Source organism: Oncorhynchus mykiss, chromosome 23, assembly GCF_013265735.2.
Source record: "Oncorhynchus mykiss isolate Arlee chromosome 23, USDA_OmykA_1.1, whole genome shotgun sequence".
NCBI classification, from domain to species: domain Eukaryota; kingdom Metazoa; phylum Chordata; class Actinopteri; order Salmoniformes; family Salmonidae; genus Oncorhynchus; species Oncorhynchus mykiss.
Genome location: NC_048587.1, coordinates 4,913,510 through 4,932,408, shown reverse-complemented (window position 1 = coordinate 4,932,408; position 18,899 = coordinate 4,913,510). Strand labels below are relative to the sequence as shown.

Sequence of the window (18,899 nt, the reverse complement as noted above, 5' to 3'; positions counted from 1 at the left end):
TCACTACAGACCCTGGTTCGATTCCAGACTGTATCACAGCGGTCTAAGGCACTGCATCTCAGTGCTAGAGGTGTCACTACAGACCCTGGTTCGATTCCAGACTGTATCACAACAGTGATTGGGAGTCCCATAGGGTGGCACACAATAGGCCCAGTGTTGTCAAGCTAAGGGTTTGGACGGAGTAGGCTGTCATTGGAAATAATAATTTGTTCTTAATTAACTGACTTGCCAAGATAAATAAAGGTTAAATAAATAAGAATGATGGAGGCCACTGTGTTCTTTGGGACCTTCAATGGTGCAGAAATGCTTTGGTGCCCTTTCCCAGATCTGAGCCTCGACACAATCCTGTCTCGGAGCTCTACGGACAATTCCTTCAACCTCAATGATTAGTTTTTGCTCTGACGTACCCTGTCAACAGTCAGACTTTACATAGACAAGTGTGTGCCTTTTCCAAATCATGTCCAATCAATTTAATTTTCCACAGATGCACTCTAATCAAGTTGAAGAAACATCTCAAGGATGGTCAATGGAAACAGGATGCACCTGAGCTCAATTTCGGGGTCTCATAGCGAAGGGTCTGAATACTGATGTAAATAAGGTGTTTATTTTTTTGACATTTGCAAACATTTTGAAGAATTTTTTTTTTTTCTTGCATTGTCATTATGGGGTATTCTGGGTAAATTGATGAGAGGGAAAAAACTAATTTCATTGATTTTAGAATAAGGCTGCAATGTAACAAAGTGTGGAAAAAGTCAATGGGTTTTCTATGCCTTCCAAATTCACTGTACACCTACAGTGTAAAATACAATATCTGTTTCTATTCAATATTAATATATGTTAATACACTGCATATTAATACACTGCATGGCCAATGTGTTTAGAAGTGAAGCATTAATACAATTTCAGATTGTTGGTCCTCGTGATTGGCGTATTCAGATTGTTGGTCCTCGTGATTAGCAGATTCAGATTGTTGGTCCTCATGATTAGCATATTCTGATTGTTGGTCCTCATTATTAGCATATTCCGATTGTTGGTCCTCGTGATTAGCATATTCAGATTGTTGGTCCTCGTGATTAGCATATTCCGAGTGTTGGTCCTCGTGATTAGCATATTCAGATTGTTGGTCCTCGTGATTAGCATATTCAGATTGTTGGTCCTCGTGATTAGCATATTCAGATTGTTGGTCCTCGTGATTAGCATATTGAGATTGAAGACGTTAATTAGGCAGTAGGATTCAGTTTGACGAGGTAAACGAAGAGGAAAACAATAGATGTATTATGGTTTCAACTTCCTGTTTCATCAGTTCATTAACAGTAGACTGAGTTTGAGATCATGTCTAGAATAGTCTTTAGCTACTATATCATATGCTGTTCACTACATGTAATCTATATGTGTATCTATATATCTATCTATATTTCTATCTATATCAATATCTCTATATATCTATCTGTATCTATCTATCTCTCTCTATCTATATCTATATTTCTATATCTATATATCTATCTTTATCTATACATATCTATATATCTATCTATATATCTATATTTCTATATCTATCTATCTATCTATCTATCTATCTATCTATCTATCTATAGCTCTATATATCTATATCTATATCTCTCTATATATCTATATCTCTATCTATCTATCTATAGCTCTATATATCTATATCTCTATATCTCTATATCTCTATCTATCTATCTATCTATCTATCTATCTATCTATCTATCTATCTATCTATCACATCAAAATTAGCATTTTCCAAGAGGGGAATTACAAAGTTGTGTTATTACTAATGTCTCAACAATTTAAATATAATCAAGGCTGAAGTTAATTTATATCCCTGAATTATAGATTTGTTTTAGCTATTGAGTCCAAGCGGTTCTGTCTTCTATGGAGGAGGCAAGTCCTTTAAAACAGAAATTAAATCACGTTTACTGGTACATTTTTAGTGAAACTGAGTGTTCCTGATCAGAGTTAAAACAACACTTACAGTGTTAAACTAATACAAAATGTGTATCTGTTTGACAACTTTTATACTTTTCAAACACATACCCTTTCTCAATTACGGTGTACAGAGTCAGAGGACGGCAAATATATATTGGACACTTGTGGGGGAAAGCAATTATGGAACGTCTTGGTTTGCGTTGATCTGTTTAACGTCTCCGTTCCCTCCCTTTAGAATACTGTTGCGATTAGTTTTTAAGGGAAAACCAGAGAGAAATCCAATCGAATGCAAAGCCAAACTGTTACAAGTCATTAGCTAGAAAATGGGTTGGTGGATATTACAGTACAAAAGAATAGCAAAAACAATCACACACAGTTTGCCTGGTGGAAAGTATGAAATAGTTGGTTTACTCATATTTAAAGTCTTTCTTCACATGGCAGCTAGCCAATGAGCAGAAGGGTTTTGAGATTACAAACAAGGAAATGTAATCATTATTGCTTCATCCAAATGACCAGAGTCCAAATGTATGTAATATTTTCTCAGACTACTCTCCCCACAGTGCTCTACTCTCCCCACAGTGCTCTACTCTTCCCACAGTGCTCTACTCTCCCCACAGTGCTCTACTCTCCCCACAGTGCTCTACTCTCCCCACAGCGCTCCACTCTCCCCACAGCGCTCCACTCTCCCCACAGCGCTCCACTCTCCCCACAGCGCTCTACTAGGAGGCACATTCAAAGATGACCATAGTGAATACCACTATATGGCCAAGCTGCAAAGTCCAAGTTTGCGATATCGTAAAAATGTACGAACACAAAAATTCACTTTTTTTGGTTTTAATTCACTTTTTTGGTTAGTGTTAGGCATACGGTTAGCAATGTGGGTTTAATATCCGAATACAAAGAAGATAAATTGTAGAACTAGATGGGGCTTCTGACTTTGCAACTTGTCCAGATACTGCCAAGAGCATCCTTCAGAGTTCACAGTGGGAAGCTAGTCCACACATGGACACCGTGCGAGACCCCTGGATTGGTCCGCTATACTTTAGTCGTTTTTATCTAACATCTGTTTGTTCCCGTTGCCTTGCCTACCAAGTTCCCCTGTACTTTATAACACCTTAAAGTGCCTTCAGAGTGGATTTACAGCACTTTGACTTTCTCCACGTTGTGTTGTGTCACAGTCTGAATTTAAAATGGATTACAATGAGTTGTTTTGTGTCACTGGCCTGACACACAATATCCCAGAATGTCAAAGTGGAATTATGTTTATTTTTTAATTTTTATGTTTACAAATTAATAGAAAGTGAAAAGCCGAAATGTCTTTAGTCAATAAGTATTCAACCGTTCGTTATGGCTTAAATAAGTTCAGGAGTGAAAATATGTTTAACAAGTCACATAATAAATTGCAAAGACGAACTTGCCGTGGAGGAAGGAAAACCGCTCAGGGATTTCGCCATGAGGCCAACGGTGACTTTAAAACAGTTACAGAGTTGAATGATAGGAGAAAAACTCAGGATGGATCAGCAATGTTGTTCACTACCTTCCACTTGATTGAATCCAGAGTTTGTTGTGTTACAGTCTGAAATCAAAATAGATTACATAGATTTTTCTCTCTCACCAATCTACACACAGTATACCCAATAATGCCAAAGTGAAAACGTGTTTTTAGAACTTTTTGATAATTTCTTGAAAGTGAAATACATAAATATCTAATTTACATAAGTATTCACACTACTGAGTCAATACATGTTAGAATCATATCTGGCAGCCATTACAGTTGTGAGTCTTTATGGGTAAGTCTCTAAGAGCTTTGCACACCTGGATAGTACATAATATTTGAACATTATTAATAAAACAAGTATTCAAGCTCTGTCAATTTGGTTGTTGATCATTTCTAGATAGCCATTTTAAAGTCTTGCCATTGATTTTAAAGTCAATTTATGTCAAAACTGTAACTAAGCAACTCCAGTGTAGATTTGGCCTTTTGTTTTAGGTTATTACCCTAAAACCTCTCTAGTCGTTGCCAATGGCAAGCATACCCATAACATGATGCAGCCACCACCATCTTTGATAATATGAAGAGTGGTACTCGGTGATGTGTTGGATTTGCTCCAAACACTTCAGGACAAAAAATGTATTTCTTTGCCACATTTGTAGCATTTTTACTTTAGTGCCAAATTGCAAACAGGATTCAAGTTTTTTAATATTTTCATTTTGTACACGCTTCCTTCTTTAAATTCAGTCATTTAGGTTTGTATCGTGGAGTAACTGCAGTGCCTTCAGAAAGTATACAACAAAATCCTAGAGGAAGACCTGGATCAGTCTGTTTTCCAACAGATGGAGATTGAATTCACCTTTCAGCAAGACAATAAACCTAAAACTCAAGGCCAAAAATAAGGCACTGGATTTGCCGTGAATCTAACATGCATTGACTCGGTGGGTTTAATACCTACTGTATCTACTCAAGATATATTGGGGTTTTATTTTGGATATTTTTTTTTCACATCTGTTAGACTTTTTCTTCCACTTTGACATTAAATAGTATTTTGTGTAGATTGTTGGCGGGAGTCAATTAAATCCATTTGAAACCATTCCCAATTTGTAATAAAATATGGAACAAGTCAAGGAACGTGACTACTTCCTGATGGCAACGTAACAGTGAAAAAAGTGAACGCTGCTTTTGTTTTGGATCCTGTGTTTTTCTTCAATTGGACAATCATAATAAAACATGTTGGTAAAGATTCGTATTTTAATGGAATCATTTGTGTGACTACATCAAGTATGATATGTGTTTAATATACTCCCAGAAGATGGTTTGGCTGTCTGGTGACTCTGTGTCCTAAATTGCATCCCTGTGCCCAGAGGCTCTGGTCAAAAGTAGTGCCCTACATAGGGGATAGAGTGCCATAGGGCTCTGGTCTAAAGTAGTGCACTACATAGAGAATAGTGTGCAATATAGCTCTGGTCTAAAGTAGTGCCCTACATAGGGGATAGAGTGCCATAGGGCTCTGGTCTAAAGTAGTGCACTACATAGAGAATAGTGTGCCATAGAGGTCTGTTCAAAAGTACTGCCCTACATAGGGGAATAGGGTGCCATAGGGCTCTGGTCTAAAGTAGTGCCCTACATAGGGGAATAGGGTGTCATTTCAGATGTGGCCACAGACTGGATGGAAGGTTGCTTCATATCGGTGATGTAAACACATTATTCTTTCTCTTTCAGGGAGATCAGTATTATATACAGTCATTATTGTATGAAACTCCGTTCCATCTCATATTGCTCAAATGAACCGCAAACCTGGTTTTAACAAAACAGATAATGCATTCCTCACAGCACCACGCCTCTCTCTCCTATTTGACCTAGGTAGTTTGTGTGTATGCATTGATACAGTGCCTTGCGAAAGTATTCGGCCCCCTTGAACTTTGCGACCTTTTGCCACATTTCAGGCTTCAAACATAAAGATATAAAACTGTATTTTTTTGTGAAGAATCAACAACAAGTGGGACACAATCATGAAGTGGAACGACATTTATTGGATATTTCAAACTTTTTTAACAAATCAAAAACTGAAAAATTGGGCGTGCAAAATTATTCAGCCCCTTTACTTTCAGTGCAGCAAACTCTCTCCAGAAGTTCAGTGAGGATCTCTGAATGATCCAATGTTGACCTAAATGACTAATGATGATAAATACAATCCACCTGTGTGTAATCAAGTCTCCGTATAAATGCACCTGCACTGTGATAGTCTCAGAGGTCCGTTAAAAGCGCAGAGAGCATCATGAAGAACAAGGAACACACCAGGCAGGTCCGAGATACTGTTGTGAAGAAGTTTAAAGCCGGATTTGGATACAAAAAGATTTCCCAAGCTTTAAACATCCCAAGGAGCAGTGTGCAAGCGATAATATTGAAATGGAAGGAGTATCAGACCACTGCAAATCTACCAAGACCTGGCCGTCCCTCTAAACTTTCAGCTCATACAAGGAGAAGACTGATCAGAGATGCAGCCAAGAGGCCCATGATCACTCTGGATGAACTGCAGAGATCTACAGCTGAGGTGGGAGACTCTGTCCATAGGACAACAATCAGTCATATATTGCACAAATCTGGCCTTTATGGAAGAGTGGCAAGAAGAAAGCCATTTCTTAAAGATATCCATAAAAAGTGTTGTTTAAAGTTTGCCACAAGCCACCTGGGAGACACACCAAACATGTGGAAGAAGGTGCTCTGGTCAGATGAAACCAAAATTGAACTTTTTGGCAACAATGCAAAACGTTATGTTTGGCGTAAAAGCAACACAGCTGAACACACCATCCCCACTGTCAAACATGGTGGTGGCAGCATCATGGTTTGGGCCTGCTTTTCTTCAGCAGGGACAGGGAAGATGGTTAAAATTGATGGGAAGATGGATGGAGCCAAATACAGGACCATTCTGGAAGAAAACCTGATGGAGTCTGCAAAAGACCTGAGACTGGGACGGAGATTTGTCTTCCAACAAGACAATGATCCAAAACATAAAGCAAAATCTACAATGGAATGGTTCAAAAATAAACATATCCAGGTGTTAGAATGGCCAAGTCAAAGTCCAGACCTGAATCCAATCGAGAATCTGTGGAAAGAACTGAAAACTGCTGTTCACAAATGCTCTCCATCCAACCTCACTGAGCTCAAGCTGTTTTGCAAGGAGGAATGGGAAAAAAATTCAGTCTCTCGATTTGCAAAACTGATAGAGACATACCCCAAGCGACTTACAGCTGTAATCGCAGCAAAAGGTGGCGCTACAAAGTATTAACTTAAGGGGGCTGAATAATTTTGCACGCCCAATTTTTCAGTTTTTGATTTGTTAAAAAAGTTTGAAATATCCAATAAATGTCGTTCCACTTCATGATTGTGTCCCACTTGTTGTTGATTCTTCACAAAAAAATACAGTTTTATATCTTTATGTTTGAAGCCTGAAATGTGGCAAAAGGTCGCAAGGTTCAAGGGGGCCGAATACTTTCGCAAGGCACTGTATGTAGGCTACGTGTGCCTTTTTAAAAATGTATGTAGTTCTGTCCTTGAGCTGTTCTTGTCAATTGATATTCTCTATTATGTCATGTGTTCTGTGTTCTGTGTTCTGTGTTCTGTGTTCTGTGTGGACCCCAGGAAGAGTAGCTGCTGCTTTTGCAACAGCTAACGGGGATCCTAATAAAATACCCCCCCAAAAAATACAAAAAAATTACACTTTTTATTTTTATTTATTTCCCCTTTATTTAACCAGGTAGGCTAGTTGAGAACACCTTTATTTAACCAGGTAGGCCAGTTGAGAACACCTTTATTTAACCAGGTAGGCTAGTTGAGAACACCTTTATTTAACCAGGTAGGCTAGTTGAGAACACCTTTATTTAACCAGGTAGGCTAGTTGAGAACACCTTTATTTAACCAGGTAGGCTAGTTGAGAACACCTTTATTTAACCAGGTAGGCTAGTTGAGAACACCTTTATTTAACCAGGTAGGCTAGTTGAGAACACCTTTATTTAACCAGGTAGGCTAGTTGAGAACACCTTTATTTAACCAGGTAGGCTAGTTGAGAACACCTTTATTTAACCAGGTAGGCCAGTTGAGAACACCTTTATTTAACCAGGTAGGCCAGTTGAGAACACCTTTATTTAACCAGGTAGGCTAGTTGAGAACACCTTTATTTAACCAGGTAGGCTAGTTGAGAACACCTTTATTTAACCAGGTAGGCTAGTTGAGAACACCTTTATTTAACCAGGTAGGCCAGTTGAGAACACCTTTATTTAAACAGGTAGGCCAGTTGAGAACACCTTTATTTAACCAGGTAGGCCAGTTGAGAACACCTTTATTTAACCAGGTAGGCTAGTTGAGAACACCTTTATTTAACCAGGTAGGCTAGTTGAGAACACCTTTATTTAACCAGGTAGGCTAGTTGAGAACACCTTTATTTAACCAGGTAGGCCAGTTGAGAACACCTTTATTTAACCAGGTAGGCTAGTTGAGAACACCTTTATTTAACCAGGTAGGCTAGTTGAGAACACCTTTAATTAACCAGGTAGGCCAGTTGAGAACACCTTTATTTAACCAGGTAGGCTAGTTGAGAACACCTTTATTTAACCAGGTAGGCTAGTTGAGAACACCTTTATTTAACCAGGTAGGCTAGTTGAGAACACCTTTATTTAACCAGGTAGGCTAGTTGAGAACACCTTTATTTAACCAGGTAGGCTAGTTGAGAACACCTTTATTTAACCAGGTAGGCTAGTTGAGAACACCTTTATTTAACCAGGTAGGCTAGTTGAGAACACCTTTATTTAACCAGGTAGGCTAGTTGAGAACACCTTTATTTAACCAGGTAGGCTAGTTGAGAACACCTTTATTTAACCAGGTAGGCTAGTTGAGAACACCTTTATTTAACCAGGTAGGCTAGTTGAGAACACCTTTATTTAACCAGGTAGGCCAGTTGAGAACACCTTTATTTAACCAGGTAGGCCAGTTGAGAACACCTTTATTTAACCAGGTAGGCTAGTTGAGAACACCTTTATTTAACCAGGTAGGCTAGTTGAGAACACCTTTATTTAACCAGGTAGGCTAGTTGAGAACACCTTTATTTAACCAGGTAGGCCAGTTGAGAACACCTTTATTTAAACAGGTAGGCCAGTTGAGAACACCTTTATTTAACCAGGTAGGCCAGTTGAGAACACCTTTATTTAACCAGGTAGGCTAGTTGAGAACACCTTTATTTAACCAGGTAGGCTAGTTGAGAACACCTTTATTTAACCAGGTAGGCTAGTTGAGAACACCTTTATTTAACCAGGTAGGCCAGTTGAGAACACCTTTATTTAACCAGGTAGGCTAGTTGAGAACACCTTTATTTAACCAGGTAGGCTAGTTGAGAACACCTTTAATTAACCAGGTAGGCCAGTTGAGAACACCTTTATTTAACCAGGTAGGCTAGTTGAGAACACCTTTATTTAACCAGGTAGGCTAGTTGAGAACACCTTTATTTAACCAGGTAGGCTAGTTGAGAACACCTTTAATTAACCAGGTAGGCCAGTTGAGAACACCTTTATTTAACCAGGTAGGCTAGTTGAGAACACCTTTATTTAACCAGGTAGGCTAGTTGAGAACACCTTTATTTAACCAGGTAGGCTAGTTGAGAACACCTTTATTTAACCAGGTAGGCTAGTTGAGAACACCTTTATTTAACCAGGTAGGCTAGTTGAGAACACCTTTATTTAACCAGGTAGGCTAGTTGAGAACACCTTTATTTAACCAGGTAGGCTAGTTGAGAACACCTTTATTTAACCAGGTAGGCTAGTTGAGAACACCTTTATTTAACCAGGTAGGCTAGTTGAGAACACCTTTATTTAACCAGGTAGGCTAGTTGAGAACACCTTTATTTAACCAGGTAGGCTAGTTGAGAACACCTTTATTTAACCAGGTAGGCCAGTTGAGAACACCTTTATTTAACCAGGTAGGCCAGTTGAGAACACCTTTATTTAACCAGGTAGGCTAGTTGAGAACACCTTTATTTAACCAGGTAGGCTAGTTGAGAACACCTTTATTTAACCAGGTAGGCTAGTTGAGAACACCTTTATTTAACCAGGTAGGCCAGTTGAGAACACCTTTATTTAAACAGGTAGGCCAGTTGAGAACACCTTTATTTAACCAGGTAGGCCAGTTGAGAACACCTTTATTTAACCAGGTAGGCTAGTTGAGAACACCTTTATTTAACCAGGTAGGCTAGTTGAGAACACCTTTATTTAACCAGGTAGGCTAGTTGAGAACACCTTTATTTAACCAGGTAGGCCAGTTGAGAACACCTTTATTTAACCAGGTAGGCTAGTTGAGAACACCTTTATTTAACCAGGTAGGCTAGTTGAGAACACCTTTAATTAACCAGGTAGGCCAGTTGAGAACACCTTTATTTAACCAGGTAGGCTAGTTGAGAACACCTTTATTTAACCAGGTAGGCTAGTTGAGAACACCTTTATTTAACCAGGTAGGCTAGTTGAGAACACCTTTATTTAACCAGGTAGGCTAGTTGAGAACACCTTTATTTAACCAGGTAGGCTAGTTGAGAACAAGTTCTCATTTACAATTGCGACCTGGCCAAGATAAAGCAAAGCAGTTCGACACACAACGACACAGAGTTACACATGGAGTAAAACAAACATACAGTCAATAATACAGTAGAAACAAGTCTATATACGATGTGAGCAAATGAGGTGAGATAAGGGAGGTAAAGGCAAAAACAGGCCATGGTGGCAAAGTAAATACAATATAGCAAGTAAAACACTGGAATGGTAGATTTGCAGTGGAAGAATGTGCAAAGTAGAAATAAAAATAATGGGGTGCAACGGAGCAAAATAAATAACAATAAATACAGTAGGGAAAGAGGTAGCTGTTTGGGCTAAATTATAGGTGGGCTATGACACGCTCCTCCCTTAGTCAGTACAGCCCCCTGCTAAAACAAGTGGTTATGTAGAACCTTCTAGAGGGCCACACACGAACCCCGTCATTCAACCCTTCAGATTATATTTCTCCCAGCGGTCTAATCTCATATTTAGATACAGTAAAGAAGGGTCAACATTTATTTCCATGTACAGTATGTCTCTGTTGAGTCAACAACTCAACCTCAGAGTAATGCATGTCAGAGGGCCATCAGACTACACATATTATAACAGCTCAGCCTTGTACCATGTAGATTAACACTGTTCAGCCATGTACCACGTAGATTAATACCACTCAGCCTTGTACCATGTAGATTAGTACTGTTCAGCCATGTACCATGTAGATTGATACCACTCAGCCATGTACCATGTAGATTAACACTGTTCAGCCATGTACCATGCAGATTAATACCACTCAGCCTTGTACCATGTAGATTAGTACCACTCAGCCATGAACCATGTAGATTAGTACTGTTCAGCCATGTACCATGTAGATTAATACTGCTCAGTCATGCACCATGTAGATTAGTACCACTCAGTCATGTACCATGTAGATTAGTACTGGTCAGCCATGTACCATGTAGATTAGTACCACTCAGTCATGTACCATGTAGATTAGCACAGCTCAGCCTTGTACCATGTGGATTAGTACCACTCAGTCATGTACCATGTAGATTAGCACAGCTCAGCCTTGTACCATGTAGATTAGTACCACTCAGCCATGTACCATGTATATTAGTACCACTCGGACATGTACCATGTAGATTAATACCACTCAGCAATGTACCATGTAGATTAGTACTGCTCAGCCATGTGCCATGCAGATTAATACCATTCAGCCATGTACCATGCAGATTAATACCACTCAGCCATGCACCATGTAGATTAGTACCACTCATCCATGTACCATGTAGATTAGTACTGGTCAGCCATGTACCATGTAGATTAGTACCACTCAGTCATGTACCATGTAGATTAGTACCACTCAGCCTTGTACCATGTAGATTAGTACCACTCAGTCATGTACCATGTAGATTAGCACAGCTCAGCCTTGTACCATGTAGATTAGTACCACTCAGCCATGTACCATGTATATTAGTACCAATCGGACATGTACCATGTAGATTAATACCACTCAGCAATGTACCATGTCGATTAGTACTGCTCAGCCATGTGCCATGCAGATTAATACCACTCAGCCATGTACCATGCAGATTAATACCACTCAGCCATGTACCATGTAGATTAGTACCACTCGGCCATGTACCATGTAGATTAGTACTGGCCAGCCATGTACCATGTAGATTAGTACCACTCTGTCATGTACCATGTAGATTAGCACAGCTCAGCCTTGTACCATGTAGATTAGTACCACTCAACCATGTACCATGCATATTAGTACCACTCGGACATGTACCATGTATATTAATACCACTCAGCAATGTACCATGTAGATTAGTACTGCTCAGCCATTTGCCATGCAGATTAATACCACTCAGCCATGTACCATGCAGATTAATACCACTCAGCCATGTACCATGTAGATTAGTACCACTCAGCCATGTACCATGTAGATTAGTACTGGTCAGCCATGTACCATGTAGATTAGTACCACTCAGTCATGTACCATATAGATTAGCACAGCTCAGCCTTGTACCATGTAGATTAGTACCACTCAGTCATGTACCATGTAGATTAGCACAGCTCAGCCTTGTACCATGTAGATTAGTACCACTCAGCCATGTACCATGTATATTAGTACCACTCGGACATGTACCATGTAGATTAATACCACTCAGCAATGTACCATGTAGATTAGTACTGCTCAGCCATGTGCCATGCATATTAATACCACTCAGCCATGTACCATGCAGATTAATACCACTCAGCCATGTACCATGTAGATTAGTACCACTCAGCCATGTACCATGTAGATTAGTACTGCTCAGTCCACACTTGACTTATCTCGGCTGAAGAGAGAGATGAACGAGTGGTTAACCACATAGCTCGACATAGCGAAATATATTTAAAAAAAAATCAGACTTCCTCAGTTTACGTGGAGTGTTTTGTGGGTTAAAACAACACTTCACATATTTCTCCCCCCTCTCCCTAAAAAAAACCTCCCCCTTTTGTCCCCCCCCCCCCCCTTCCTAGGGTTATTCAGACAATGCTGCAGCCCTCCTGAAATGTTCATTACACCTTCCATACAACCTTCCATTCTCCTTCCATTCTCCTTCCATTCTCCTTCCATTCTCCTTCCATACAACCTTCCATTCTCCTTCCATTCTCCTTCCATTCTCCTTCCATTCTCCTTCCATACAACCTTCCATTCTCCTTCCATTCTCCTTCCATTCTCCTTCCATTCTCCTTCCATTCTCCTTCCATACAACCTTCCATTCTCCTTCCATTCTCCTTCCATTCTCCTTCCATTCTCCTTCCATTCTCCTTCCATTCCGTGTTTAATTCACTGATTTCACATTCTAATCACTTTCCCCTTGTACAGCTCTTTTTGAAGGAGCTTCGTTAATCTGTGTTCAATACAATGACATACATCTTTAATGAGGTTGCTGTCACAATGTATTTCAGTTAGAGAGCTGCAAAACTGAATGACGGCAAGCCCTATCAATACATATAACATGGACTGTATTCATGTTGTTATGGAACAAGAATGGAGGGCGGCTCAGTTATTTATTCTCTCTCTCTCTGCCGTTTTTTTTTTTTTCAAACGGTTTTGGATTTATGTCATGCTCAATAGACACCGTATTTCCTCAAACTTGAAGACCTGAGTATAAACACGATTTACATGTCATTAAGAAGTAAATTAGGAAAATGAGCATAATCTCCATATTCAAGCAGTAGCCTCTGATAAAGTGCTGTGGGAGAACAGCAGGTGGGGGGGGGGGGCTATATGTCATCCAGCTGACCTATGAACTCCACATCCCAACTTTTATTCACTGTGGGTTTTGACTATGGTGTTGGTGTTTCAACACCTGGAGTCCGCCTCCACCCTGATAATTTACAGACACCTGTATCAGAGAGGAGAGAGGAGGAAAGAAGGAAGGACGGATGGATGGAAGGAAGGAAGGAAGGAAGGAAGGAAGGAAGGAAGGAAGGAAGGAAATAAATGTAGTAACAGTTACGGAAAAACAAATGATCGAACATCTCCCGTAATGGTCCTCCTCCTGTTATAACATTAAAATATTAAGATTAATTCCTTCAAAGCTTGCAAAGAAAATTAAAAAGACAATTAAGGATGCTATTTCAAATTCTAAAAAAAATGACTGCTGTGATTTTAAGTTTTGGTGCCAAATCCCAGCAGAGATAATTTGCTGTACGTTTAAGTCCAGTGAGATCTCTGGCTGTCTGTGTTAAAGAGGCAATCCGCAGTAGCTACTTCCATTTTCTGACATGTAAATTATTATCAAATACCCATTGATTATTGAAGAATATAACTTAGAAAATGTCTCATGAGTTTAGTTCAACTGTTGTACCGCGTCAAAACCCCAAAATATAAGCTTGTTTTTAATCCAGTGTTTTTTAAACAAAGTAAACAAAAAACAAACAGCCTGAAACCATGGTTACAACTATACTTTTGATATTATGGACGGTTCTGTCATCCATAGCATTGTCTACGAATTACTTTTCTCCAGTTCCATCCCTCAGCTTTTACAGAAACAGTGGTGGGGGGGGGGGATGGGCTTTTGTTATTGTTTTAAATTGCGGATTGCCCTTTTAAATAAGGAAGTTACGCTTGGTATGAGACATGTTTTTGCAGTAGCTTTAGCGATTATAGGAAATTATATGCAAAGCCGGAGTTCTGATCCGAAGTTAATTTATAATTGTGTAGAACTTATTAATTAGCAACGTTGTTGTTAGAGAAGCATGCAGTACAAAGGGATTGAGTTCCTGCCCGACAACATGGGAATGAAACAGGGCAGCTCTTCTACAGGCCCTTATCTCCCCACCCTCCTTTTCTTCCATTTGACTATTCACTATGAACCCCTCAGGAAGAACACATGACTTACCAGAGACCAGGCTATGTGAGTTACCAGAGTCCAGGCTATGTGACTTATCAGAGTCCAGGTGGGGTGAGTTATCAGAGTCCAGGCTAGGTGACTTATCAGAGTCCAGGTGGGGTGAGTATTCAGAGTCCAGGCTATGTGACTTATCAGAGTCCAGGTGGGGTGAGTTATCAGAGTCCAGGCTATGTGACTTATCAGAGTCCAGGTGGGGTGAGTTATCAGAGTCCAGGCTATGTGAGTTATCAGAGTCCAGGTGGGGTGAGTTATCAGAGTCCAGGCTAGGTGACTTATCAGAGTCCAGGTGGGGTGAGTTATCAGAGTCCAGGCTATGTGACTTATCAGAGTCCAGGTGGGGTGAGTTATCAGAGTCCAGGCTAGGTGACTTATCAGAGTCCAGGTGGGGTGAGTTATCAGAGTCCAGGCTAGGTGACTTATCAGAGTCCAGGTGGGGTGAGTTATCAGAGTCCAGGCTAGGTGACTTATCAGAGTCCAGGTGGGGTGAGTTATCAGAGTCCAGGCTATGTGAGTTATCAGAGACCAGGCTAGGTGACTTATCAGAGTAAAGGCTAGGTGACTTATCAGAGACCAGGCTATGTGAGTTATCAGAGTCCAGGCAATGTGAGTTATCAGAGTCCAGGCTAGGTGACTTATCAGAGTCCAGGCTATATGAGTTGTCAAGAGTCCAGGCTATATGAGTTATCAGAGTCCAGGCAGGGTGACTTATCAGAGTCCAGGCTATGTGAGTTATCAGAGTCCATGCGGGTGACTTATCAGAGTCCAGGCTGGGTGATTTAACATACTCCAGGCTGGGTGACTTATCATACTCCAGGCTGGGTGATTTAACATACTCCAGGCTGGGTGACTTATCATACTCCAGGCTGGGTGATTTAACATACTCCAGGCTGGGTGATTTAACATACTCCAGGCTGGGTGACTTATCATACTCCAGGCTGGGTGATTTAACATACTCCAGGCTGGGTGACTTATCATACTCCAGGCTGGGTGACTTATCAGAGTCCAGGCTGGGTGATTTAACATACTCCAGGCTGGGTGACTTATCATACTCCAGGCTGGGTGATTTAACATACTCCAGGCTGGGTGACTTATCATACTCCAGGCTGGGTGACTTATCATACTCCAGGCTGGGTGATTTAACATACTCCAGGCTGGGTGACTTATCATACTCCCGGCTGGGTGGCTTAACATACTCCAGGCTGGGTGACTTATCATACTCCAGGCTGGGTGATTTAACATACTCCAGGCTGGGTGACTTATCATACTCCCGGCTGGGTGACTTATCATACTCCAGGCTGGGTGACTTATCATACTCCAGGCTGGGTGGCTTAACATACTCCAGGCTGGGCGATTTAATGCAGGGATGTTATTTGGCACATGAATCTGCTGCCCTGGTGTGCGTGCATTTATAAAATGTTGTGTTTACCAGTAGTGTTTACCCAGTAATGTCTTAACAATAGTCCAGTAGTGTTTACCCAGTAGTGTTTACCAGTAGTGTTTACCAGTAGTGTTTACCCAGTAGTGTTTACCAGTAGTGTTTACCAGTAGTGTTTTCCAGTAGTGCTTACCAGTAGTGTTTACCAGTTTTGTTTACCCAGTAGTGTTTACCAGTAGTGTTTACCAATTGTGTTTACCAGTAGTGCTTACCAGTAGTGTTTACCAGTAGTGTTTACCCAGTAGTGTTTTCCCAGTAGTGTTTACCCAGTAGTGTTTACCAGCAGTGTTTTACAGGTAGTGTTTACCCAGTAGTATTTACCAGTAGTGTTTACCAGTAGTGTTTACCCAGTAGTGTTTACCAGTAGTGTTTTACAGGTAGTGTTTACCCAGTAGTGTTTACCAGTAGTGTTTACCAGTAGTGTTTACCCAGTAGTGTTTACCAGTAGTGTTTACCAGTAGTGTTTACCCAGTAGTGTTTACCCAGTAGTGTTTACCAGTAGTGTTTACCCAGTAGTGTTTACCAGTAGTGTTTTACCAGTAGTGTTTTACCAGTAGCTTTTTACCAGTAGTGTTTACCAGTAGTGTTCACCCAGTAGTGTTTTCCAGTAGTGTTTACCAGCAGTGTTTACCAGTAGTGTTTACCCAGCAGTGTTTACCAGTAGTGTTTACCCAGTAGTGTTTTACCAGTAGTGTTTACCAGTAGTGTTTACCCAGTAGTGTTTACCAGTAGTGTTTTCCCAGTAGTGTTTACCCAGTAGTGTTTACCAGTAGTGTTTACCAGTAGTGCTTACCAGTAGTGTTTACCCAGTAGTATTTTACCAGTAGTGTTTACCCAGTAGTGTTTACCCAGTAGTGTTTACCCAGTAGTGTTTACCCAGTAGTTTATACCAGTAGTGTTTACCCAGTAGTGTTTACCAGTAGTGTTTACCAATTATGTTTACCAGTAGTGTTTACCAGTAGTGTTTTACCAGTAGTGTTTTACCAGTAGTGTTTACCAGTAGTGTTTACCCAGTAGTGTTTCCTCCTAGTCCACCACCGTGTCCTCCTAGTCCACCATGCTCTCCTAGTCCACCATGTCCTCCTAGTCCACCACCGTGTCCTCCGAGTCCACCACCATGTCCTCCTAGTCCACCATGTCCTCCTAGTCCACCATGTCCTCCTAGTCCACCACCGTGTCTTCCTAGTCCACCATGTCCTCCTATTCCACCATGTTCTCCTAGTCCACCATGTCCTCCTAGTCCACCACCATGCTCACCTAGTCCACCATGTTCTCCTAGTCCACCATGTCCTCCTAGTCCAGCATGTCCTCCTAGTACACCATGTCCTCCTAGTCCACCATGTCCTCCTAGTCCACCATGTCCTCCAAGTCTACCACCATGTCCTCCTAGTCCACCATGTCCTCCTAGTCCACCATGTCCTCCTAGGACATCATGTTCTCCTAGTCCACCATGTCCTCCTAGTCCACCATGTCCTCCTAGTCCACCTTGTCCTCCTAGTCCACCACCATGTCCTCCTAGTCCACCATGTCCTCCTAGTCCACCATATCCTCCTAGTCTACCACCATGTTCTCCTAGTCCACCATGTTATCCTAGTCCACCATGTCCTCCTAGTCCACCATGTCCTCCTAGTCCACCATGTCCTCCTAGTCCACCTTGTCCTCCTAGTCCACCACCATGTCCTCCTAGTCCACCATGTCCTCATTGTCCACCATGCTCTCCTAGTCCACCATGCTCTCTTAGTCCACCATGTTCTCCTAGTCCACCATGTCCTCCTAGTACACCATGTCCTCCTAGTCCACCATGTCCTCCTAGTCCACCACCTTGTCCTCCTAGTTCACCACCATGTCCTCCTAGTCCACCATGTCCTCCTAGTCCACCTTGTCCTCCTAGTCCACCTTGTCCTCCTAGTCCACTACCATGTCCTCCTAGTCCACCATGTTCTCCTAGTCCACCATGTCCTCCTAGTCCACCATGCCCTCCTAGTCCACCACTATGTCCTCCTAGTCCACCATGTCCTCCTAGTCCACCTTGTCCTCCTAGTCCACCACTATGTCCTCCTAGTCCACCATGTCCTCCTAGTCCACCTTGTCCTCCTAGTCCACCATGTCCTCCTAGTCCACCATGTCCTCCTAGTCCACCATGTCCTCCTAGTCCACCATGTACACACAGAAGCGGATAGAATCATGGTTTGTAGATAACTACAGTTCTATAATACTGTATGTGCACCACACACCCTTGCCACTGCCAATCTACGTTAGAGGTTTCATTTAAACCCTCCAGAAATAACATATTGGGCCTAATTTCCATCACAGGCTCGGTGCCAAACTAATTAGTTTGTTGTGGAATGGGCAGTTTGCTCGCAGTATGCCGACAGCACAACTCATAAATAAGAGTCGTCCTGATCCCCCACATCGTGAGGAGCAGATTGGACACACAAGCGTAGTTAGTGTCACTCAAAGTTACTTTGAACATGTGTTGTGCCGCAGAAACATAATCATTTCAAGGCTGAAAGAGGCAATTATGGTTAAAAGGGACACATCCATGTATCTGTATGTTGCTTACCAGAGACACCTGGACCAGAGCAGCCTTATCCTCCACTTATCATTGGTGATGACAGCTAAACTACTTGCTCTGAGAAAGACAGCCAAACTACTTGCTCTGAGAAAGACAGCTGAAACCACTTCCTCTGAGAAAGACAGCTGAACCACTTCCTCTGAGAAAGACAGCTGAAACCACTTCCTCTGAGAAAGACAGCTGAACCACTTGCTCTGAGAAAGACAGCTTAACCACTTCCTCTGAGAAAGACAGCTGAAACCACTTCCTCTGAGAAAGACAGCTGAAACCACTTCCTCCACTTCCTCTGAGAAAGACAGCTGAAACCACTTCCTCTGAGAAAGACAGCTGAAACCACTTCCTCTGAGAAAGACAGCTGAAACCACTTGGTCTGAGAAAGACAGCTGAAACCACTTCCTCTGAGAAAGACCGCTGAAACCACTTCCTCCACCTCCTCTGAGAAAGACATCTGAAACCACTTCCT

The 18,899-nt window shown here is 41.4% G+C and overlaps 1 protein-coding gene across 1 annotated transcript in view; it reads right to left on the bottom strand.

Moving 5' to 3' along the window:
* Positions 1 to 13,157: 13,157 nt before the first annotated feature.
* The window catches only part of LOC118943916 (S-antigen protein-like), a 14,285-nt gene continuing 8,543 nt past the window's right edge, over positions 13,158 to 18,899 (bottom strand). The window contains exons 2-3 of the mRNA XM_036960835.1: positions 14,415 to 15,769; positions 13,158 to 13,171 (exon numbers count right to left, since the gene is read on the bottom strand). Of these exons, the coding sequence (XP_036816730.1) occupies positions 13,158 to 13,171; positions 14,415 to 15,769 (1,369 nt within the window). The remainder of the gene's footprint in view (positions 13,172 to 14,414; positions 15,770 to 18,899) is intronic.